Source organism: Ptychodera flava, chromosome 8, assembly GCF_041260155.1.
Source record: "Ptychodera flava strain L36383 chromosome 8, AS_Pfla_20210202, whole genome shotgun sequence".
NCBI classification, from domain to species: domain Eukaryota; kingdom Metazoa; phylum Hemichordata; class Enteropneusta; family Ptychoderidae; genus Ptychodera; species Ptychodera flava.
In genome coordinates, this window is record NC_091935.1 from 39,474,622 (window position 1) to 39,499,457 (window position 24,836).

General features: G+C 36.0%; 1 protein-coding gene across 1 annotated transcript in view; it reads right to left on the minus strand.

Annotated features, from left to right (window-relative positions):
* Nucleotides 1-1,703: 1,703 nt before the first annotated feature.
* Nucleotides 1,704-24,836, minus strand: part of LOC139139317 (aldehyde dehydrogenase 1A1-like) — a 33,961-nt gene continuing 10,828 nt past the window's right edge. The window contains exons 5-13 of the mRNA XM_070708196.1: nt 16,110-16,300; nt 13,658-13,771; nt 11,027-11,129; nt 7,984-8,168; nt 7,001-7,165; nt 6,609-6,766; nt 5,349-5,423; nt 3,171-3,210; nt 1,704-2,936 (exon numbers count right to left, since the gene is read on the minus strand). Coding sequence (XP_070564297.1) covers nt 2,907-2,936; nt 3,171-3,210; nt 5,349-5,423; nt 6,609-6,766; nt 7,001-7,165; nt 7,984-8,168; nt 11,027-11,129; nt 13,658-13,771; nt 16,110-16,300 — 1,061 coding nt within the window. The 3' untranslated portion in view covers nt 1,704-2,906. The remainder of the gene's footprint in view (nt 2,937-3,170; nt 3,211-5,348; nt 5,424-6,608; nt 6,767-7,000; nt 7,166-7,983; nt 8,169-11,026; nt 11,130-13,657; nt 13,772-16,109; nt 16,301-24,836) is intronic.

The window sequence follows — 24,836 nt, forward strand, 5'->3', positions numbered from 1 at the left end:
CCGGCGAAAGTAAAGAAAATAAATTCCAAGTGAAAATAAAGTATTCCACAGTATAACTAAATCGGCTGAAAATATAAAATTTCTTTCAGTCACTCGAATCCGAAACCGAATCCGAAACCGATTCCGAAACCGAATCCGAAACCGAGTCTAACTTCAGCATCGCTGGCTACCCACCACAGATAGCTGCGTTTCCACAGCTAGGTTATTCTGTGCATGTGAAAATCAGCATCAAGATGTCAGTACTGAGAATTTATGTTTTCTTTCTATATTTACAAACCTTCCCTTTCCAGACAGAATGTACGAGTTATAAGAATTCACTTAACTATTCATATGGCAAATTGAAAAAAAATATCATTCCCATTGCTAATAACTGGAAAAAACTTCAAAAGACCTATTAAAATGTATCTAGTCATAAAATAGGCCTGTCCTTACTGAAGATAGATATTTGGACTCTCAATCGTTTACAATACTTTAAGCTCATGGAGTAAATAAAGATTCCATTGGCTTAGTTTTGTGAAAATCCAAAAAGTGATTTTTCCTCAAAGAGTAAGTGAAGGGTTGGTGGCCATGATTTTGAATTTCAAGTATTGGTAAATATTGGGCGATTGTGACCACTCAGTTTTATCCTTGATTTCGAAAGGGAATGATTGACTTTCATTGTGGAAAGTTTGAGCAAATGTTTCAGTTTTTCAATTTCCAGGCATATACTACCTTAATGACAATCATGCCAGTGAAACCACGATATGATACCTCAGTAGCAAATACATGCTTTATTGATTTGAAAGTATCACGCATAGAAGACAGAGAATAGCACTCATTCATTCATTCACCATGGTCATTCTTACAACCCACAGTGAGGCAGAGTCAGATCAAGAGCCATTATGGTAATTCCATTCATCCAAAGATCATCTTACCAGGCAGGGTGTGCTTCTTTTGATTCAAAATAATGAAAGAGGGAAGTCTTAAATTCATTCATTTATTATATTTTTCAGGAATTAAGTTTGATGAGTAAAATGTGTCTTGCACAGAATCACTTGTGGAAGTTTTTAATCAAACTAAGTTTTATTTTTTTGCTTCAATTTTTACATTTTTCTGACAGCATGGTGCCATTGATAGTTTACAAGATAATTCTTTATATCAGAATTCTTTCAATTCAAAAATTCACTTTTCAGCAAAGATACTGCAAAACAAATGGACCTTTCATGAGGTTGGAAGTGTAATTTTTTTTGTCTCCAAAACACTGAGACTTGCTCACCCCATGCAAAATAGTATTGGAAAAAAACTTTTGACTTTTTAATTTATATTGTCCATCATTAAGTCAGTTCAGGATTCAGGGCAGAGAGGATGAATGCTTATTTTGTAATTGTTAATTAATATTGAAGGAATAATAGGAATTTCACACAGACGTTGATGCTCTGACACTAAAAATCTTTGCTACAGATAAAATGACTGATGTAAGTGCATAGTTTTCTGTGATCACATGGCAAAATGCTGTCCATCTGATGTTCACCGAAACATTTTAATGTTATTTTCTAAACTACAAGTTGTATCAATCATCTTAATTATTGTGCTGTAAATAAATGTGATATTCAAAACTGGAGCTGTGATTGAATGCATTCTTCTGAAAACTGATGTTAAGAATAGAAATATTAAATGTGAAAACACAACATTTACAGAACAAAAAACAAAATAGAGAGAACACAGAGGGATTGTCAGTAATTTATTGATATCAACTTGATCAACAGTTGCAAAGTTCTACACATCCTTCAAGCCTAGTATCTTAGATATGATATGTAACATAGTATTGCAGCAGTCAATGCTTCCAGACAGGGTACATCAATGACCATGCATGGTGTTACCTTGCATCAACGTCCCTCCACCCACGGTGCTTGCATCAATTATGACATCATAACAAGGATGACATTTCAGAAGTATCACACCAGCTGGAATTCCAAAAGACCAAGATGTCGTCGACTGCCTGCAATTCTACAGGAATTCTACCTTTTTTCAATGGATTGATTTGTGACAAAAACATGATTTTATCATGATCAAATAATCATACTGCACCATAGATATTTCAATTACATGGACTGGGTGTTGAATGGAGGAGAAATCATAAACTTGCTGATGTTTATGTCATTTATTGTACTGCTGTGCAGTTTGGTGTCACCACAATTTTACCTGTGGCAGCAGAGAAAGTATTCCAATTAAACATTATTCAGAGTTTGATAAAGTCATTCAATTACTCATGATCTATTCTCATGTAATCGACATTGTTTCTGGCTACAGCCTTTAATAGTGCAACTAAAATAACTCTTGATTAAGGCAGTACTCACAGTGATCAGTACATCTATAGCTATAGCTCAATAATACAATGTAATGTTTCTTTGGCAAAGCTACCAGTATGATGACAGTATGACTAACAAAATTCTCCATAAAAACCTCAGATTAGACTACATACAGTGATTTGACATTACCAGGATATCGGGGATGTGTTGCTTAGTAACCTTAATCTGTACATTTGTGGTGCATTTCTCTAAAATACTGAACAAAAAAATAACACAATGCCATATCTCTCTTTGAGTGAAGACAACATTATCTCATCACAGTTTTTCCAATCTCCAAAAAATTCAGGTCTTTAAAATAAAAAATTATGTAATCAAAATACATATTTGAAAATCTGTTGAGAATGTGTCTAAGTCTTGTCAGTGAAGTTTTGAAAGCAAGTCAAAAGGTGAAAGTGACTCAAGTATTAAACCAAAAATGCTTGTCTTTATATGAACCTACTTTATGGTTTATAATCTATCAAGTAGTCCTAATACCTAGGTTTGAGATAACCATGCACTATCACAAGTTGTTTGTATCCGATTATCTTCCAGGTCATACTGCATCCAGTGGATCATACTCTAAGGCTTCTGTGGCAGCTTGATAGTCACCTGAAACATAAATGATAGTTGTAAAAAGTTTAAGACAGTTATACACAAAGATGGTGATTTTCCACAGTTAACTTATACGGTATGTCTCCCTCTGACAGCAAATTGCCAATTACAACTCATAATTTACACCATAAAAACTGCTGACAAAATATCCATTCAATGCAAAATCTCCTCAGCATCGAGTTCAACCTTGATAATAATAAGCATGGTGACAATGTTTATCAGAGCACTTACAGTTTTCACCTCTGTGTACTCATCAAGACCATATTCACCACTGAAATGATAGAAGATAGATATTCAATGTTAAATAACAAAAAAGATTAAGTTTGAAATTTAAACTTCTTGATTTTTCACTTTTTGTATTACAAAATGATTGACTCAGTACATATTACGTCACATGAGACAATCAAAGTGCCAGTAGATGTACGGTAACTCCTGATGATTTCATGCAGTATTTTTTGCAATGTCTTTCACTGTTACATTCCACTCCCCAAAGTATATTGAGATACACTGTATTCAGCTTGTCAACTCAGCCTGTATATGTGGGACTACACTGCATTGTATATTATTGATAAATAAATTCTGGTCTGGGATATAATACTCAAATGTAGATAACAATGCATTGTGTGTGTGTAGACACAATATTGGCAAGCTAAATAGTATCCATTTACAGTGACGGCACCAATTATTTTGACGATGAGATACAGCTGGATATTGATACACTACCGAATTAGGTTTGTCAGTTTGCTCACAAATTTACCCTTTTAGTGGTCAACTTTTACAACTTTGCACAACTTTGCGCCAACATCAGACAGACTAAAACAGCAGGTGACGCAGCAAGATGTCTGTAAACTAATTTACTATGTAGTATGTTTATATCTTTACAGCAGCTATCAGTTTCAATGGTGACACACACAGAGACTGGTTGCCAAGTTTTACAAGCAGTTCAAATTCACGGAGAGGTGGTAAAAGAACGATGTTACTGCAAATTTAGACTCAGAGGACAGTGTTCTTTGTAGTTGAATATCAATAAAGTTCATGACTTCAAATATAATAGAGTGATGTGTAAAATGAACAAACTTTACTTTGGTTATCAACAAATGAATGACACCACATTTCTCAATGAGCTGACATCGGGGCCTACTTCAGTAGAGGAGAGGGAGGGAAGGGTTTCTTCGGTACATACCCCATGAACCAGTAAATTCTGCCGTATCTCACGCCTATAAATGCTTGGTTTTACACTTTTGTAGTATTCAATATGCTCCAGAACATTTGCAGTCAGTTTTTTTACCGATGTTCCAGATGATTTGCCTGGCAGGAAACTGCCAGTTTTCAAGTACCGCAAAACAATGTTGTTGGCCGTTTGCTTTGAAATACCACCACAACGTTTACCAATTTCTGAAAATGACAGACCGTTTAAATACAACTGAACAATCTTCTCTCTCACTTCAGCTGGTGTCGTCTGGGAGCCATCCATGTTGTGTTTTTTGTCTGGTTCAACGTCTGTTTGTACAAATGTACAGATCATTACGCCAGTGAAACTGATAGCTGCTAATTACGTGTCAGCGTATGTATACAAAGCCCCACCATGGCTGGCAATACCAGAACATGTCGTTGTCTGAGTTTTATTAGACTAGAAAGTTGCTGACTCAAAGCCCTGACTTCCAGACATTGCTATCGCTACTCAAACGTTCTGATTCTTTCAGATCGATTTGTGTTGTTAGTTTTAGATTTTTTTTTAAGTCATGAATTTTATTGATATTCAACTACAAAGAACACTGTCCTCCCGAGTCTAAATTTGCAGTAACATCGTTCTTTTACCACCTCTCCGTGAATTTGAACTGCTTGTAAAACTTGGCAACCAGTCTCTGTGTGTGTCACCATTGAAACTGATAGCTGCTGTAAAGATATAAACATACTACATAGTAAATTAGTTTACAGACATCTTGCTGCGTCACCTGCTGTTTTAGTCTGTCTGATGTTGGCGCAAAGTTGTAAAAGTTGACCACTAAAAGGGTAAATTTGTGAGCAAACTGACAAACCTAATTCGGTAGTGTATCAATATCCAGCTGTATCTCATCGTCAAAATAATTGGTGCCGTCACTGTAATATACTTTGGGGAGTAGAATAAGAACTTGTAGTTGACATACAAAACAAAAATAGTGGGGGAAAAATCACGAGTTACAGCTACTGTCCCTTTAAGTGTGTGTTGGAGATGCAAGAGGTGTTGAAAAATGAGTAATCATAACCTGGTTTAATTGTCTGATAAACCATTGTAACAAATTCCTTCACTTGAAAGGAGAACTATAATTTAGTAATTAAGTCATTTTGTAATCTGAAAGTGCTTGTACTATCAGTAAAATATCTTCTTGTTCATAAAAACAGTTTTATGTGAGGTAAGACAGAACTTACAGTTCTCTTCCAACTCCTGACATCTTGAATCCACCGAAAGGAGCTTGAGGACCAACAGCATTGTAACAATTCACCCTAGAAATCAACAACGTAAATAAATTGTACGGTAACTTTATCTAAAGTGACAAGAGGCATGTGAATCACCTGGCATACATGTAGATGTACCGGTATATATGATAACCATGTGCTTGTAGGATGTATAAAACCATACATTAGGTTCAGTGGAATATTAGTCTTGAGCCACTTATTATTAGCACAGTCCCTCTATATTGGCCATACTTCGCACAAAAAAGAAGGGAATATATATCTTTATTTTCATTGCAGATGGCCATAGTCACAAATGTTCACCAGTTATCATGAACAAGAATATGACATAGTGGCAAACTTGATTTCATGCTTAAAAAAACAAATTTTCCATTGATTCTAGTTTTTGGAGTCATAGATCTCATTTCCCTTAATTCAAACATTTCCAAACAAGAATCTCACCTATGTGTATTCCCTAACTCTATCTTTCAATGTAAGAAGTCTGAGAGGTTACTGACATATCCTTACTGATTCAATGGATGTAATGTGAATGACATTAAAATCACAAAAACACCAGTAAACTGGAAAAAAGTTCAAACTTCTATGCCTCCAAAACGAGCAAATTTGCATAATGGGAATTACCTGCACTGATTCAATGGTGCACATACAATTGCTACTTCAGTATGTTTAACAAGTCATTTTAGTATCCGAATATATAATACATGTATTTCTCCAGATAACATTTATTACCTGAATTTCTCATGTGTCTACAATATTTAAGGTAGTATGCGCCTCAAAAAATGAAAGATTGAAACTTTCACTCAAACTTTCCTCATGCAAACTTTCAATCATTCTCTTTCAAAATCAAGAATAGAAATTAGGGGTTATTATCGTGCAAATTTTGGTACAAGAGAAACACATTTACCAAATATTTACAGATAATTGAAATTCAAATTGGCTGCCATCCCTGTTTCATTTCTATTGGGGAAATTACATTCCAAATTTTCACAAAACTAAGCTGGTGAAAACCTTATTTACTCTAAGAGCTTTTAGCATGAGACCCCACTAGTGGTAGGCCAAATGAAAATTCTAATTGTTTGAGAGTCTACCGTAAATATCTAGCCCCGCAGTGCTCTACTTTATCAACTATTCACAGATACTCCATGGTGAACACAATATCTGTATTAGATGCAGTTAAATGTCAAATTGCTTTTATCAATGACATACTCTACTCACCAGACTGAGCCAGCTTGCAGGGCATTGCTGATGGTCAAAGCTTTATCAATGTCTTTCGTGAAAACAGCTGCAGCAAGTCCATAGTGAGTGTTATTGGCTCTTTCAATCACCTCTTCAATGTCCTTGAACTTCATGATTTGCTGTACAGGTCCAAATATCTATGAGATTTAACAGTTTTGAAGAGAGACTGATGTTATGATTTGGTTCAGAAAAAATATCAACATGGTTTGACAGAATAATTCATATCACAATTTTGTTTTGGTTTCAAGATAGCAATGATAGCATTCTCTACAATGCCTTCAGAGAAAATAACTGTGGGTATGAACTGTTGTAAGTAAGTGATTTTGGTTTTGCCATTTCATATTTATTTATTTGTAGTGCCTCATATTTACCTCTTCCTTAGCAATACGCATGTCATCTTGTACATCAGAGAAAACAGTGCTCTCAATGAAGAAACCTTTGTCTCCATGACGACCACCTCCACACTGCAATTTGGCGCCTTCTTTCTTGCCACTCTCAATCAGCTCAAATATTTTTTCAAATTGTGTTTGATCAATCTGCAACGTATAAAGAAACATCAAATTGTGCTTTATTATCTGCAACATTCAAGGAAAATATTTCATATTGTGCTATAGCAATCTGCAGCGTCATGAAAAACTACAAGTTGTATTAAAAAGTCAGTATTGTTATTACTTCCAGTGGAAACACTGAATAATTATTGTAGTCTGGCCTCGTGTTAATGTAGTAACACATACTTGATCTTCAGTTTGTTTCATATGCTTATACTTTAACTGTCTGGGGTGTTACTGAGGGTGCACTTTTGTAAATAAACAGCCATTGATATTTAACTGTAGACGTAAATAAAGAGTAAGTTAATACATTCATTTAGTTTTCCACAATTTGTTGTTTGATCTTTTCCATTTTAGTTACAATTTAATTGGTGAATCCATCAGCAGTGGAATGAGTTTGAGTTGAAGATTGGCAAGTTCATATTATATTCATGTCAACAGATTTCTCTATCTACTGCCCTGAAAGCATCACCTGAAATCAATTCCAATAACACTCAATAAAAGCTCATACGAATTGTATCTCTTAATTGAAAGCAGGAAAAGTGAAAAGTAATGAATACAAACTGAGAAATTCTGATAAAAAATACAAACTGCTATAAATCAAGGCAGATCAAACGCTGAATTACTGTGAATGGTTGCAAGTTGAGAAATCATGCAAGATCTTGATAGCCATGTGATTGAAAACATTGTAGTCCTAATTTTACTGACTTGGTACACTTTGTGAAATAGTTCTTTACTGGAATACATTGTATGAATATTTCATAACCTTAGCATTGTTATGGTACATGTGGTGAATACACACTGACCTGTGGGCCTGACTCATTCTGGCCATCAAATGGATTTCCAATGGTACGTTTCTTTGCTCTCTCTACACTCTTCTTGACAAACTCATCATAGATATCTTCCTGTACAAATGTTCGTGACCCAGCCACACAGACTTGTCCCATGTTGTTGAATAAAGCCACATGGGCCTTTTCCACAGCAAACTCCACTAAAATGATCAAAGAGAAAAAATTGTGGTGAAATCTTCTGACCTTGTGAAAAAAAACTGACAAATGCCACTTCTAAAATCTCATCACATCTTCTGTCAAAATTCTGAACGAGGAATTTCATATAGAAAGTATTTTCTTCTGAAAATATCGTCATCTTGGCATTGAAGCAAGAATTCAATGTATATTCACTGAACCAGGTTTTTGACAGATCTAGATTAGGGCAAAAGCTGATACGAAAAACAATGGTACCCTTTTTCTCCAGCATTTTTAGAAGTAACATGACCACATGTGAAATCAGATGATGCTACTGCACCGATATGTGGCTTCCATTTGGTTGAAGCTGTGTAGGGCACTACAAGAAACAGATCAGAAATTATCGTCTATCACAGCAGCACTGAAGTTATCAACAAGTTATGTTTTTCTTAAAAAATACTTGGAAAGTTTATGTTTGGATTGCAAAAGCAACTGAAATCTTCCCTTTTAAATCAACACTTTGCATGATTTTATACAATTGTAAACAGTTTTGATTCACTACACATACCGGTAAAATCAAAAAGTAAAGAACATTCCTCATGCCTTGAAGTATGAAATCAGGATTTGCTAGTTTCATATTATTCAAGATTATCAAAATATTCTGAGCATTATCTGGGGCCACACTACAGAATCCATTTATTACATCAATCAACCAATGACTCTTACACTGTCAACAGAGGCTAAACAATTTCAAATCTCCTGAAGCTACTCAAAACTATTCTTTCCATCATGTCAACCAATCTGGATGAACACAATAAAATCACCAAAAGTATTATAACTACAGGTTTCTGCAAATTTTGCCATTTATTTCACAGTATTCATCAAATCTTGTTTGATTGACTGATAAGTGTAACAGTGAATGTGTTGTAGGTGACAATACTGTTCCTTATGTTCTTTCAGCTAAATCTCATAATGCCTGGTTTAGTGGTAGTAATTGACAGGAAATGTACTTGCTGCTAAAAAAAATAACATGGATACTATTAATTTAACTTTTTGCTGAAACTCACATGTTTTTAGTGACATCAACTAAAATGCATTCCTTAAAAATCAAGTAATTCATGGTTAGAACTATTTGCATGAACATCTGGCTCCTGAAGTTTGATTTTGTCATAACAGACCTATACTCAAGCAAACTTAACACTGCATGATGCACTGGGCTTTGCATCACATGTTATGTCATGTAAAGTTTGCTTCCATCCATTATAGGATGTACAGTAAGGGTTAATTTCATAATTGCTATTATTTTATAGTGTTGGCAATGCCAGTGAATTTTAACATGTAGGAAACATCAGGGGCCACAATTATGGATAACCTGATACGTTGTCAATGATAATCTGGCAGAATGACGTCAAAAAATTTACAGGTATTGGAAAAGCTTTAATATAATTAAGCAATATGTAGCCCCTCCCTGGCTATGAAAGCAAACCATGCATGACATAATGTCCAAGGAAAAGCAAAGCCTACGTTATATGGAGTGAAAAGTTTGCTTGAGTCCCTTATTGACCAGAAGGAGGACTGGTACATTATTGCTATTATTTTATAGTTTTGGCAATGCCAGGGAATTTGTAGATGTAGAAAACATAGGGGCAACAATTCTGGATAACCAGATACACTGTCAGTAATAATATGGGGAATGATGTCACAAAATTCACTAGTATTGACAAAGTTGTGATATGTAGTGGCATATGTTGTGTAACATGTGGTGACTTGACTCAGATGAAGTGGGCATATTGTTCAAACATTGCACTCGGTACCAATGACATACAACTCAGTCAATCTCGATCATATCACCAATAATCTTGATAACAAAGGAACTTGATATATTTCTCACTGCCATCTTGTAGTTGGCTTCAAAATTATTATGATATATAAGTGTAACTTTTTCTACTCTTTAAAATTAGTTCAAGGATTTTTAGCTACAGAGAATACTGGCATTAAGGTAATATGCACCTCGAAAGTGAAAGTCTTAAACTTTTGCTCAAATTACCTTTCCTCAGTGAAACTTTCAAACATTCTCTTACCAATGCAAGAATAAAAATCAGGGGTCACCCTGCAAACTTCGGTACTAGAGAGACAAATTACTTGCAATTTCTCGATATTTGAAATTCAAAATGGTCACCATCCCTCTGTTAACTCTATGGGAAAAAATAAAATTTTTGATTTTCGAAAAACTAAGACGGTGAAAGCTTTTCTTTTGCCAAGAGCTTCAAAATGAGCCCCCAAAAGTGGTAGGTCAGAAGAAAATTGAGAAAATTTGAAGGTCCGAATTTCTGTCCCGAGGCGCGTTCTACCTTAAAAGTCTTGCAAAGTGCATCCATTTAATACCAGTTACATACAGTGTATATATAACATTAAGGATAAAAAACCCAAGAAGATCTATGGAATCTCTCAAAGGCGTTCTGCTGCCGGCATCCTCTTTGGATGACTACAAGGAACACCCTTGAGCAATAGATCTTGCAGTCTAGGGTGACATTTTGCTTCTTGGTTTTGAATTGTAAGTTCTACAACATGCAGATTCTGGTATCTGCAGTCAACAGGCCAAGAAAACTGATTTGATTGCATGTGCAATTCCTGTTGACTATTCTTGAAGTTTTTGTATAAAAGTGTTCATATGCAGTTATATTGTCTTCTAATTTTTCAAGGTATGATTGAGAATAATCATATCATGTCATAAAAATAAAGCTTCTAAAAAGACTATAAGTATCATATATAATACTTAAAATTAAAATCTAAAACTATTACATCGCTGATTTGAAAAGTCAAACTTAACACTTCTGGTTGGAAATTTTGGCAGAAAATTTCACGGAAGATATATAGGACTTACTGTCAACATCAGAGAGTATGATGTTGGGACTCTTTCCACCAAGTTCAAGAGTCACTCTTTTCAGATTTGACCTTCCAGAGGCTTGTTGAATCAGTCTGCCAACCTGCATAAAGAATATTCACAGATTGTTGAAAGTAATTCTCTTGCCCTACATTGTTTTAATTCATTGCTCAATTTGTCAGCAGCAGGAAAACAAAATTATGAAATTGCTTTAGACATTAGTAATATTATATAACATGATGTAAAGTATACAGAAATAATGAGTAGTGGGATCAGCAATTAATGTACATGGGTTAGAGTTATTTTAATAACAAATTTTGTGTAAAATATTGCAGAAACACATCAGTAATATCACATCGCATGTGGTTTGAGCTAAATGCGGGTAATATTAATGTACCAGTAGGTGCAATATGTGATATTACTACAGCTACATGGCATATGGTTACACACAGAGTGACTGCTGTGCTGTAACCATGGCACCAAGACTTAGTGAAATTTTACAAATGACGCCCAGCTGTTTACATTCAACAATATTTTCATTACTGATGTGCACTGCAAAATAAAACTTAGATCCTCTAAATTAACAATAATGTTGTACTTTGTGGAATTCTAGCTACAGCTGTTGAATAAATCTATTATCATCACCATAAGATCTTCCATGTTTTGCATTAGCATTAATTCATTCACACTGTGTACAATTACTCTCATTTTTCTCTGTCTGAGTTGGCTTAATCCTTTAATCCTTTAAGGTGGTTGGAAAGGCTATTTTTGCACCAATTCTTTTCTCAGAGTTAATGTCAAGTTTCAAGTGTTAGAATCAAGATATTTAGTTCAAATTTTCAGGATAACTCCCTTAGTTAATATTATCTCCAAAGAATATACAAATTGTATATTTGCAGCCATGATTTTGAAATATGACACCAGTAAATATTAAAATTTAATTTTTCATATTTTTTTACATATTTGAATTTAATAGTAATTGGATAGTATTAATATTACCAAATTAGTTATAAATATGTTGACACTATTTATTGTAAGATTTGTACGGCAGGATTTGTAAATAAAATTTGTTTTTATGATTTTACATTGGTTTATATATCAAAAAATTATTAAAATTCTTTCAAATTTCAAAATGTGATTTTTCAAAAAGTATTTCAAATACAGGAAAATTGTGCTGTACAAATCTTATCTGTAACCTTGTTAATAGGCTGTAAAATTCCATGTCCATATCTCATTTCAAAGTTGGATTAAATTGGTATACAATTATGTAGGAAAACTGTTTTCTGTCAAAATGTTGAAAACAAGCCATATTTGCACCCCTCTTTTGAAGTCATAGAGCAGTTTTTTTTGGTTAATCTCACTTTTGACACCTCTTTGACACTCAAAGAATCTAAAAATGCATTTACAATAGCAGTCACTCACTCTGAATGCCAGCACCGCCTTGTCAAACTTTCCTGAAAAACAGCAAATAATGACTTTCCCTTTTCAAATATTTTATTAACAGCTAGGGGACCTCTACCATAGTTAATACACTAAGGACTCCCCAACTTCCTCCTATTTGGTCAGTTTTTCAGAAGTTTTAACAGGCTATAACTCTGCAATGCCTTTGTGCCCAAATGTCTAGTTTTTTTTTATTCCACAGAGAATGTTGACTACTTTTATATTTTATAGTTTTGTTGAAATTTATAACTGACGCTCTAGCCTTTCCAACCACCTTAAGCCAATAGCTCGGTCCAAACCCAAAGTAGTCATGGTGACAGTGCCACCATTAGTACTTTGGAGGGAATTTGCAGTGAACAGGTTACATGACATGATCGTTGCTATATTGAGTAGTACTTGTTACCTGATTGTTAGCTCGCGGTGATCAGCAAATCAGGATACACTGGTGAAGAGTTCTTTTTAATAACAAATTTTATTTGAAATATTGAAGCAACACATTAGTAATATAACTTTGTCTGTGTATAAAGGTGAGACTGTTGAGGCTCAAAAGAATTACATGATTTGCTTGACATCAGCACTTCAGGACAACTGCATGGCCAACATGCAGTTAAAAAAAATGATAGGATGATCATACTTCAAGTTCAACCAAAAAAGTAATTGATGAAGCTAAGTTTCCTTTTAATGGTTTATTAACTGAACAGACAGAGTAAACAGAGTGAAACCCCATAAATTGTCACTACTGCTGTACAGTAACTAAAATTGAGTTTTGGAAATGCATACATGTACACTAGAGACTGTCAAATGCAAAGGTGTTACGTTGCAACATTAGGCCAAAAAAAAAAAAGAAATGTTTCTGGTCAGCGCGCGCGTCACTTGAACAACAGCGCGTCACCCTTTTTTTTTCTGTTTGTGGCCGGCGGCCGCGGCTGACACCAAACCAAAATGGCTGAAGAGAAAGAGAAAATTCTTTGGGGATATGATCAGTGACTGCATGAACAGTATATGTGTGACTATATTGATAAAACTATAAAAACTGACCCTCCTCCCTCCCTTGAGGGAAAAAAAAAAAAAAATAAAAAAAAATAAAATGCGCGTCGCCGCACCATTTTTTAAAGAAAGACCTGACCAGAAACATTTCTCTTTTTTTTTTGGCCTTATGGTACTACAGTCTACTGAATATGCTATATTTACCTCAGTGGATCCAGTGAAGGACACTTTATCGATGTCCATATGTTCAGAGATGGCTGCACCAGCTGTGGGTCCATACCCTGGTACAATATTGACAACACCTGGTGGAAATCCAGCCTGAAAAACAACAATGCCATTACTCAGACTGCGGTATCGAGACAAAAACACATAGCTTTACTAGTACGCATCTATGTTAATTTGTTTCCTTGAGACTTTCAGGAAGGCAACACATTAGTCATTGTGATAATATGTGGACAGAACCAACATGGGCTGAATAAGGGCTAATATTTTTCTACAATTTACCCACCCTCCCCTAAATGTTTCTCTAGAAACGTTATATTTCAGGCTCCCCTTCCTCCTCCTTCCTGATCCCTCATTTAGCCACATACCGTACTTCTGAATACAAAAAAGAATTGTATGTTTCATGACAACATTAATGTCATTATGAAATAACCATTGTGTGAAAAAATCAATTGTACTTGAATTGTCTTATAAAACTGTTGTGTTGCTGTTGATATCAGATCGGTATAATACATATGCCAGTAAGTTGTACAATTTCATCACTAGAGTAATTACCATGCATTGCTTTTCAATTCACTTTTCCTCATAATACAATCACAGAGACATTTTTATTGGAAATCTACACACTCTCAGTGTGTTCAAGAGTTCATAAAAGGTACACTGTATCATCTGAATGGACTCTTAGATCTTCTTAAAACTTTTGGTTTCTGATGATAAGACTATTATGTTACATGAGTGAACAAAAGCATGTGGATTCAGCTTGAATTTAGAGGAATGGCAAATTTTTTGTGCTTTAATCTTAAGACTCTTGGATATACCTTACATGTCAGAAATTTTTCAGCTGGAAATTTCCAGCTCAAATATTGAATCACTGCATTATATCCTGAATGCCAGAAAATTCAAGCAAGATTGTACAATGTGTTACAATACATGTATGTTTGGTACATTCGGGATACAACAGTGACATTATTGGTAATCAAGGGCTGGGTTATGGCTTTAATAACATGCCTAACATCTCGACAGCGCATGCTCCATAGAATTCAATGGTTTTTTGTTGATGACGTGCATGGTCATCATTTGACTGTCAGTGAATTGGAAATGTTTCAACTTGACAACTTGAGAATTTAAAAGTGATCAAATCACATGTTTTAAATAGAAAATATACTATTTTTTACAAAAGCATTCATAGAAAAAATCAATGAACCAGTGAACACTGATTCAAATATATCATTGCACCATTCGATTATCAAAATCATTCTAGTTTCACAACAGATTTTTGTCCATTAAACATGGAAACAACACATATGATTATCATTTGCATATAACCCCCAAAATTTTAAGTAAAAAAGTATGTAAGAGAGGCATGTAATAAAACATTGGGATACTACATGTATGTACCCTCGAGGCAGGAGACCATTTACCCTCCTGGCGTCAGGTAAATGGTTATTATACCCCTATATATATATATATATATATATATATATATATATATATATATATATATATATATATATATATTATATATTCATGTCATAGATATACGTCATATATTCCCTCTGGCACATATATTCCTTTATTTGGGCTATAATATAATATAATGATGGTTATCAACGCTTTGCACCTTTAATTCAGCTGTAAATTTTTAAGTTCATCTGATATCAAAGGATACAAGGAGGTCAGAGTTCAAAGGGTTACACAGCAAGAAAACTACAGGCAGATTTCAGTACATGCCTGTAACAGGGTCTGATCAGTACCTGTAACAGTCCCTAAGAAACAACCTCTGTTACAGGACCTCTAAAATTGGTCAGATACCAGGGCTGTATGAACAGGTCTGTATCAGGCCTGGTATTACAGGAATGAATACAGTGATGTAATTTCTGAGTGTATCCAGAGCTTGTGACCACATGATTGAAATATTGGTGTACAAATAGTGGTGTGTCAATGTTGAATTTACAGGGCCTGTTAAGGGTCTGCAAATTTATCAGATTTCAGGGGTGTAATATAAATTTTTAGAAAAATGATGACAGAAATGAATACAGGCATAATTGTCAGTACATTAAAAATCATTGAACCTGTTACATGTCTGCATGTATTCACATTGCTGTGTACAGTCCTGTAATACAGTGCTGAGACGGGAAGAAATTTCAGACCCTATAACAGGTCCGTGTCCACAACACTGTAACAGTATATAAAGCTCTGGATACAGACCTGCACATCAGGGAGCCCCTGTCACAGCGATGGGACGTCCTTGTTGACAGAGATCTGTACCAAAGGGTTGTGTCAAAGTCTGTACAGGGCCTAGCACAGGGATTTTTTTTTTGCTGTGTAAAAAGAATTATCAGTATGTGTATCGATATATCTGCCATGAACACATTAACTGCCAATCAAACACCACACGTACTGTTTGTAAAATGGAAGATTTGTATTTTCATACCTCCTTGACCAGAGAAGCAGCATACAAAGCTGTGAGAGGAGTTTGTTCAGCTGGTTTGAGAACACATGTACACCCGCAACATAATGCCGGAGCAAGTTTCAAAAAACACAGCAGCAACGGAAAGTTCCAAGGCGTGATCTGTCCACAAACGCCGACTGGTTCATGACGAGTGTAACAGAAGAAATTTCCATCTGTGTGTGGAGATAAAAACATGTTTGTGTAGATTACACTCTATGCCACTTAGTAGCAGTTAATTAATATCATTAAATATGTGCATAAATTATCTTTCATCATGTGAAAGGAAAAAGTATAAGTACCGTAAAAACCCAATCAATTCGACCAGAAAAAAATAATTACGATTTCAAAATCGTCGATTTATTAGAAATTAAAACTGCTGAAATAATTTAGTGGTCGAATTAATTGGAACGACGAGGATGAAATTTACGCGAGACATGTTTGCCATGTTGAGACTGCTTCAAAGCATGGACTGTGAAATTTTGTGAGGTCGACAAATTAGGTAACAAAAAACCTCAAACGCACCTAGGTGTCACATCAAAATCAAAGTGGCCGCGATTACAGACGGAGCGATCTGTGACACTGCCACCGGCCGCTCGACGGACGACGCGTAAGTTGACATCGTGTGCCAGCCCTTGGAAATATATTGTAACTCTCTGACAGGCAGATGAGATAGTCTAATGGCGTTTGATGCATTGAAAGTTTGTAAAAATAATAAATAATGACATCACCGATCATAAGAAACGTGGTGTTGAAGATAATATTTTTTAAGAGAAGACTATGCCGACCATATTTCTGTAAGTGTAAGTATTGTCTAACTTTGGAAAACCAACATCTGAAGATTTACTTCAACCAACACTTTTATATTTATTCTACTCTTATTATAAGATTAGTCGAATTTCTGGAAAGTAGGTGTACATTTTCGATGTCTGTGTATCGTCTATACCGAAGTCATATCCGAAACAGTATAATCAGATCGCGACAGCGTAAACCTCTCTCTCTCTCTCTCTCTCTCTCTCTCCGGCATTTCGATATTTTATATTGTCGACATTTATATATAAGTCTGAAGTTTCAGGTCACTGCTCTGTAACTGCACTGTAGTTGATGTCAATTTTCCGTATCGGGCATGGTCTCTATCGTCACTCAAATCGTTAGTTTTTTCCTGTTATATTCGATATCAGACTCAAAACACAACGTGAACAATGCTGATAATATATTGCATATTTCGTATCGAAAACCGGTAAAGTTCGTAACTGGTGACATGTCGCGGCCTGGAGAAAGTTCATCACCATCGATCGAATGTCCGTGACGCTTTTGCTGCCAAATAGACATATTGACATAAGACATATTGCACAGGGAACTTCGCGGTATGGCAATTATATGAATTTTACCGTGAAGAAAATCTGTGACTTTAAACTGGCCGTACAACCAACAGTAAACATGGCGGAGCAATGATACCGACTTCAGAGACTTCGATTTTTTTTTTCATTGCGATCGCTGGTGAGAGCGAGTCGTCCGGTCGAATTTTTTCCCACTGGCTATTTGGCTTTGAATTTTCAATTGCCCTCATGTGCTAAAAACAAGACGGGCGTTCTCTGTGAATCAATAAGTCTTTTGAATATGAAAAAATCGGACATCTGAACCTCAACTCGCAGCTTGAAAGTTGTTCTCCGAATCAGGACAGGGACATCGGTGAGGCCGGATTTCACGTAGTAGCTATGGAAACCGACGGCTCGTTCGTTGTGAGAAAGCATGCGATGTACGTCTACGTTATTTTTACTGGTTTTGAGAACTTCTAAAATAACTTGTAATCTGTATATCTTCGCACATCGAGCGGATATTGTATACCTATCACCGTCGAAGTTTATGTCTTTCACTGTAGAGTTCTTTTTATCCAAAACACATATCCAGAAGAGTCCCACAGAGCAGTCAAATGAAAGGATAATTGCTTCAAACGAATGACATTGCACGAAAGAATGAAAATCAACAGCACATCCTGGACGTGATTTAAAACAATAGCGCTTGTGAATAGGACTATTCTATTTGAGTAACGGGGATGGAAAGCACAGAACTGTAAAAGTACTGGAAAAACGTGCCGTTTTTCTCGCAATTTTAGCAACTGTAACGACCCTTTATTCTTTACTAATACCTTTCCATAATTGAATTAAACTAGGTTTAGGGCTTATACACACAGTGTACACTGATGTACAGAACTTTAAAAAAGTACTCTGCTGGGAACAAGCAGAGGTTTACTGGCTAATGGGCGCAGTAAAACAATGGTCACGTCCATAGGTTCAAGGACGTTCACGGGGAGATGCTGTGGCAAAGAACATACAATATCTGGTCATCGGTGTACTATGGCAAGCCAAGTGTTGCAAAATTCAAAAAACACATTTGTGTGTTCTAAGTTTTCATGTTTGTGTTCTAAAAATTTATGTTTATGTTCATAAAAACCATGTTTATGTTCTTAAAATGTATGTTTATATTCTTAAATTGTATGTTTATGTTCATAAAAACCATGTTTATGTTCTTAAAATGTATGTTTATATTCTTAAATTGTATGTTCATGTTCTTAAAATGTATGTTTATATTCTTAAATTGTATGTTCATGTTCATAAACCCATGATTATGTTCTTAAAATGTGTGTTTATATTCTTAAATTGTATGTTCATGTTCATAAAAACCATGTTCATGTTCTTAAAATGTATGTTTTATTCTTAAATTGTATGTTTATGTTCATAAAAACCATGTTTATGTTCTTAAATTGTATGTTCATGTTCATAAAAACCATGTTTATGTTCTTAAAATGTATGTTTATATTCTTAAATTGTATGTTCATGTTCATAAAACCCATGATTATGTTCTTAAAATGTGTGTTTATATTCTTAAATTGTATGTTCATGTTCATAAAAACCATGTTCATGTTCTTAAAATGTATGTTTATATTCTTAAATTGTATGTTTATGTTCATAAAAACCATGTTTATGTTCTTAAATTGTATGTTCATGTTCATATAAACCATGTTTATGTTCTTAAATTGTATGTTTATATTCTTAAATTGTATGTTTATGTTCATAAAAACCATGCTGTTATTCAACCTTTCATGCTTATGTTCATGAAGGTCATTTGTTTGTTCATTGAACAAATTTTATGTTCATTAAAACACTGCTTATGTCCATGTTTAAAAGCAAAGCTTAGCACATCGTGGATCGCTGACAAGTAGAGCGTGCTCGAAAACGGAGATCGATCACAAGTTTGTACTAAATATCGGCTGTTCTCGGCAGAGAAACTGCACGCTCTCATTCGGAGGCGCAACCAGCGGTTTAACGTTATAAATGTCTACGCACTTTCGAAGTCCGAAGTCAAAGACTCAGGGCTGTGGGAGGCACTCTGATCCGATGTACCGTAGAGATGGGTCTGTCACTAGTGAGGGGAGGACCGCACAACAAAATACCTTAATACGATAACGTAAAAGATCGACCAAATACCTTCAACTGCCCGATGCAGATAGCCTATCAAAGATACGTTTTCCATTTGACAACTCGCAGGTCATATTTCACTGCATCTAAAAGTCGCGGGTCGCTCATTTTTGAAACTCTCAGGACGCAGGTCACATGTGTAACCTCCATAAATGTAATAATCTCCATAAATGTAATATCAACCATAATTGTAATAAAGTGCATCCACAAATGTAATATCACCCATAAATGTAACAAAATCAACAATAAATGTAATAAAAAATCACCCATAAATGTAATACTTGTCAACCATAAATGTAATAAATCTATTTTATCGTTGCAATTGAGGAATTAGCCCTTAAATATTGATCTATGTTTTGTCTCGCCTTTTTCTGATTATCTTCTCAAATATTCTATTCTGTATTTCGGAAAGGAAACCTAGTTTCAGGAAAGTATGCAATAACATTACACTAGTCTTATTAAAGTTATTTACTCAGGGCATTGATAAACAAATGATCACATACGCAAGTTCAAGTTTATTACATTTATGGTTGAGTTTTATTACATTTATGGGTAATTTGTTTATTACATTGTGGTTGCGGGTTGTTACATTAATGGTTGACTGTTTTATTACATTTATGGTTGTTTTATTACAATTGTGGTTGATATTACATTTGTGGAGATTATTACATTTATGGAGGTTACAGCATGTCGTGAAGACCGGAAGACCGGTCACGACTATAGCTCTGCGTACGATGCATGCTGTGTACGGTCTTTTATGTTATCACAATTAGGTCTGTTTTTGTTTGGTCGTCTTCTCACTAGTAACGGACCATTCTCTACATCGGATTTTAATGAGAGTGCCTCCCACAGCCACAACAGCCCTAAGTCTTTGACTTTGGACTGCCAAAATGCCATAGGAAAACCGCAGTGGTTTTGCCCCGAGTCAGAGAGCGTGCAGCAGGTGCCGCCAACTAAGCTGTTCGTGCAAAAAGGTGTTCGTGCGAAGTTTTTCAGCGGGCGGGCAAATTTCAAAACTAATCAGCGGGCGGGGAGAAAAAATCTGTATTACTGTGGGCGGGGAAGAAATTTCACATATTTTCAGTGAGCGGGGAGAAAATTTTTGACAGTGGGCACCGGAAGATACGTAGAGTGAGGGGAAAGCGGCGTGGTTGATAGAACTTGGGGGGAGTTAGCGCCTTACTTAGAGGGGAGCAATGTTCCAAGGTATACTGCCAGCTGCTCCCACGGTTTGCGTTGATCTGGGTTGCCTAGTAGGCATCTAGTTGGCAATGGGAAATTTCAGTAGTGGGGAGAGGGCAGAGGGGAGCGTGAAATGTTGTGGGGAGTGGGGAGCGGGCAGACTATAGATACTGGAGGGCAGCGGGCATCAAAATTCAGTGGGAGGGCATATTTTCCGTGTATGCCAGTGGGAGGGCAGTTACGAACAGCTCTACTTTCCCCTCCAATTTTGGGTCAAGGTCAAAAATACGAAAAATCGGTATATCAGCCTTCAAAACATGTTTTGTGATGATTTTGCGAAATTCATGAAATTTACCAGTTGGCGGCACCTGGTGCAGCACAGTCACCCTTGTTGGTCGGAATATTCCACTCGGCGTCTATGCCCTCATAGACGTGTGTACATATGCCTGAGAAGGAGATGTACACACGTCTATGGGGGCATAGACGCTGAGCGGAATAGACCGACCCTAGGTGACTGTAGGCGTGCGTGCAGTTTCTCCGCCGAGAACAGCCGATATTTAGTAACCACACAGCCCTGAGTCTTTGACTTTGGACTTAGAAAGTGCGTAGACATTTATAACTGTTAAACCGCTGGTTGCGCCTCCGAATGAGAGCGTGCAGTTTCTCTGCCGAGAACAGCCGATATTTAGTACAAACTTGTGATCGATCTCCGTTTTCGAGCATGCTCTACTTGTCTAGATCCATGATATGCTAAGCTTTGCTTTTAAACACATGTAAAACCCACTTTTCTCGCTGTATGCGGTGTAACTGTTCGGTCCGCCGCCATAGCTGTCTCGTGCTGCTAACTCCAGAGCGCCCTCAGTGTTAACAGGGAGATATGGACATAAGCAGTGTTTTAATGAACATAAAATTTGTTCAATGAACAAACAAATGACCTTCATGAACATAAGCATGAAAGTTTGAATAACAGCATGGTTTTTATGAACATAAACATACAATTTAAGAATATAAACATACAATTTAAGAACATAAACATGGTTTTTATGAACATAAATGTACAATTTAAGAATATAAACATACATTTTAAGAACATGAACATGGTTTTTATGAACATGAACATACAATTTAAGAACATAAACATGGTTTTTATGAACATAAACGTACAATTTAAGAATATAAACATACATTTTAAGAACATGAACATGGTTTTTATGAACATGAACATACAATTTAAGAACATAAACATGATTTTTATGAACATAAACATACAATTTAAGAATATAAACATACATTTTAAGAACATAAACATGGTTTTTATGAACATGAACATACAATTTAAGAACATAAACATACATTTTAAGAACATACACATGGTTTTTATGAACATAAACATACAATTTAAGAACATAAACATGGTTTTTATGAACATAAACATTCAATTTAAGAATATAAACATACATTTTAAGAACATAAACATGGTTTTTATGAACATAAACATAAATTTTTAGAACACAAACATGAAAACTTAGAACACACAAATGTGTTTTTTGAATTTTGCAACACTTGGCTTGCCATAGTGTACTGCTACCTGTGAATCGAAACGACAAGTGTAGGCCTATAGCTTCGAAATTTTATGGGAGAGACACCACGACTGGAGACCGGCAGTAGCACAACAAACTATTCCGAATTGTGCGTCCGTGTTTAATACAGACATCTCTGTAGGTGATTCTGGTTTCTCAATCGAATCAAAAGTCCGACATTGACAACATTGACATAAAATATGTCCGAAAACTTTTGTTTTATTCAACCAACTGATTCATCTCCTTTGATATCCCCTAAGCTACATGTAAACAGTCCGGAAAGACTGACATCGATGTCTCCCGGGCCCCCATGCATACAGTATGGCCGTACGTGTTCAAATATTTCAGTGTTACATTTTCTTGTCCTTCTCTTTCTTTCTGAGCCAGTGTCATTATTGTGAACACGGCTAATAAATAAATAATATTTCTTCACCGTTTTGCAAAATATCTCGTCAACCGGGCGCATGGGCAACGTCTTTGTACGTTGGTCAAAACTAATGACACTGTAGGTCAGGATAAAACATCGGTCAAAGTAAGATTGAATAAGGAAGCTAGACGAAAATGCTTTCATCGATTGACAAAAATGAGAAGGAACGAGTCAGTAAATATCGAACCATAAAGGGGAGATCGAGACTGCCATCCCCCATGATTAATCAACTGGGAACAAAATATATATTTCGATCGACAGACTTACACAACCAGAGACAGCATTTTATTCAGCTTTAAAATAAGTCACCGCCTTTCCTATAATAACACCCCGTTTGCGTTTCGATCTACTCTGCTCTGTCCCCAATCGGTATGGCCGTCCGGGTTTCGCCTGCCGTCGGCGTACTGACTGATACATGGTTATTTCTTCAGCTATCTTTTCATCGTTTGGCATAAAATACAGCATCTCTTTTGGTGCACAAGGCAAATCAACGTTTAGAAGGAAAGTCACAGGAGGTTAGGATATTATATAGGTGAAATTAGAATGGAATATTGAAGATGAAAAGACTTTTATCGGTCGACAAAAATTGCCACAAAACCGAGAATTGAGATTGTCTATGATTTATTAATTGGGTACAAAAATATTCGATTGAGTCATTAAAACAGCCAGAAAGAGCATTTTCTTCAGCTTGAAAAAATAAGTCGTCGTCTTACTCTTTCCTTGACACTGTCCCCATTTGCGTTTGAAAATATTAGTCTGTTCCCAGTTGGTAAGAACGCACGCGGCGCGGCGGCGGCGGCCGTATTTACCGACATGTAACATCGATTTTTCCTCAGCAATTTTTTCAGCGTTCGCAAAAGATTTCGCAAACTCGTTCTTTTAGTGCACGGGGCACATCTGTCTATGTGTTTTAGGAACAAGCAACGTGTGGTTTAGAACATAATATCTGTCAAATTAGGAAGGGATATTGATTCACACACAGAAAGAGTCTGTAAATTTCAATCGACACGGGATGGTAAGAATTCGGAAAAGACAATGAGAAAGGGAGAAAGTAGGTAATTTATTCTTACTTTCTTCGATATTAAGGTGAGAAAATAGTTACAAAACCAGAGACTAGAGGGTTGGTACTTCACACACGCTGAAACTTCACGCATATTTCGAAAGCGGCAACTGAGATCCAGCTCACAAAATCACTGAGGTTTCCCACTCAGCGAAAATAATCATGTGACCCAATGAAAACCAATCTGAAAGCCGTTTACAAAGCCCTTTGTTGTTCTCATTTCTGCCTTTTTGTCTGACCCGTGGTTCATCGTATTCGTAACGGTGGTTTTCGATGTCTTGAAATATCGTTCATTCACCAACTGAAGGAAGTTTTTAAGGGTATGTAATTCGGTCGAATAATAGAGATCGAGAAAGTCCCAATTTTAGTCGGTGGTCGATTTGAAAGGGCCCAAATAAAATTATGTTTTGTGAAAAAAATAGGGTGGTCGAATTAATAGGGTGGTCGAATTGATCGGGTTTTTACGGTATGTATGTTGATAGTGACAGCTACGAGTTGAGAAGGTTATGAGAAGACACTGATATTGGTTTGAGGGAGATCCCTTAGGAGTGACATTTGTGGGTGATTATGGCTTTGCTATAATCATTGTTAACGTCTGGAGGGACACGGGGAGAAGGGTTTAGACCTTGCTAAGTATGGGTCACCATGCACCACTACTTCTGCTGCTTGCTGGATGCACTGGAGACGTAACCTTATATACCAACCGCCTTCAAATTTACCGTTATCTAAACAACTTGCGTCACCCTTGCCACGTCATTATCCATGCGCATATCAGTATGATCAAAGCCACAGATCGTCCATTTCAACTTCTGCCACGCTCAAGTTCACACCACAAAATTCCCACCCACCCTCCACTAGAAAAAAAAAAAGCCTCGCTGCAGGCTAGCAGCTCACAATAAAAGATACTGTATGTCTCTATATCGCTAACTTTACATAATAAAGTTCCAGGGGGGTACTGTCATGGGTCTGCTGCGGGCGACTGGT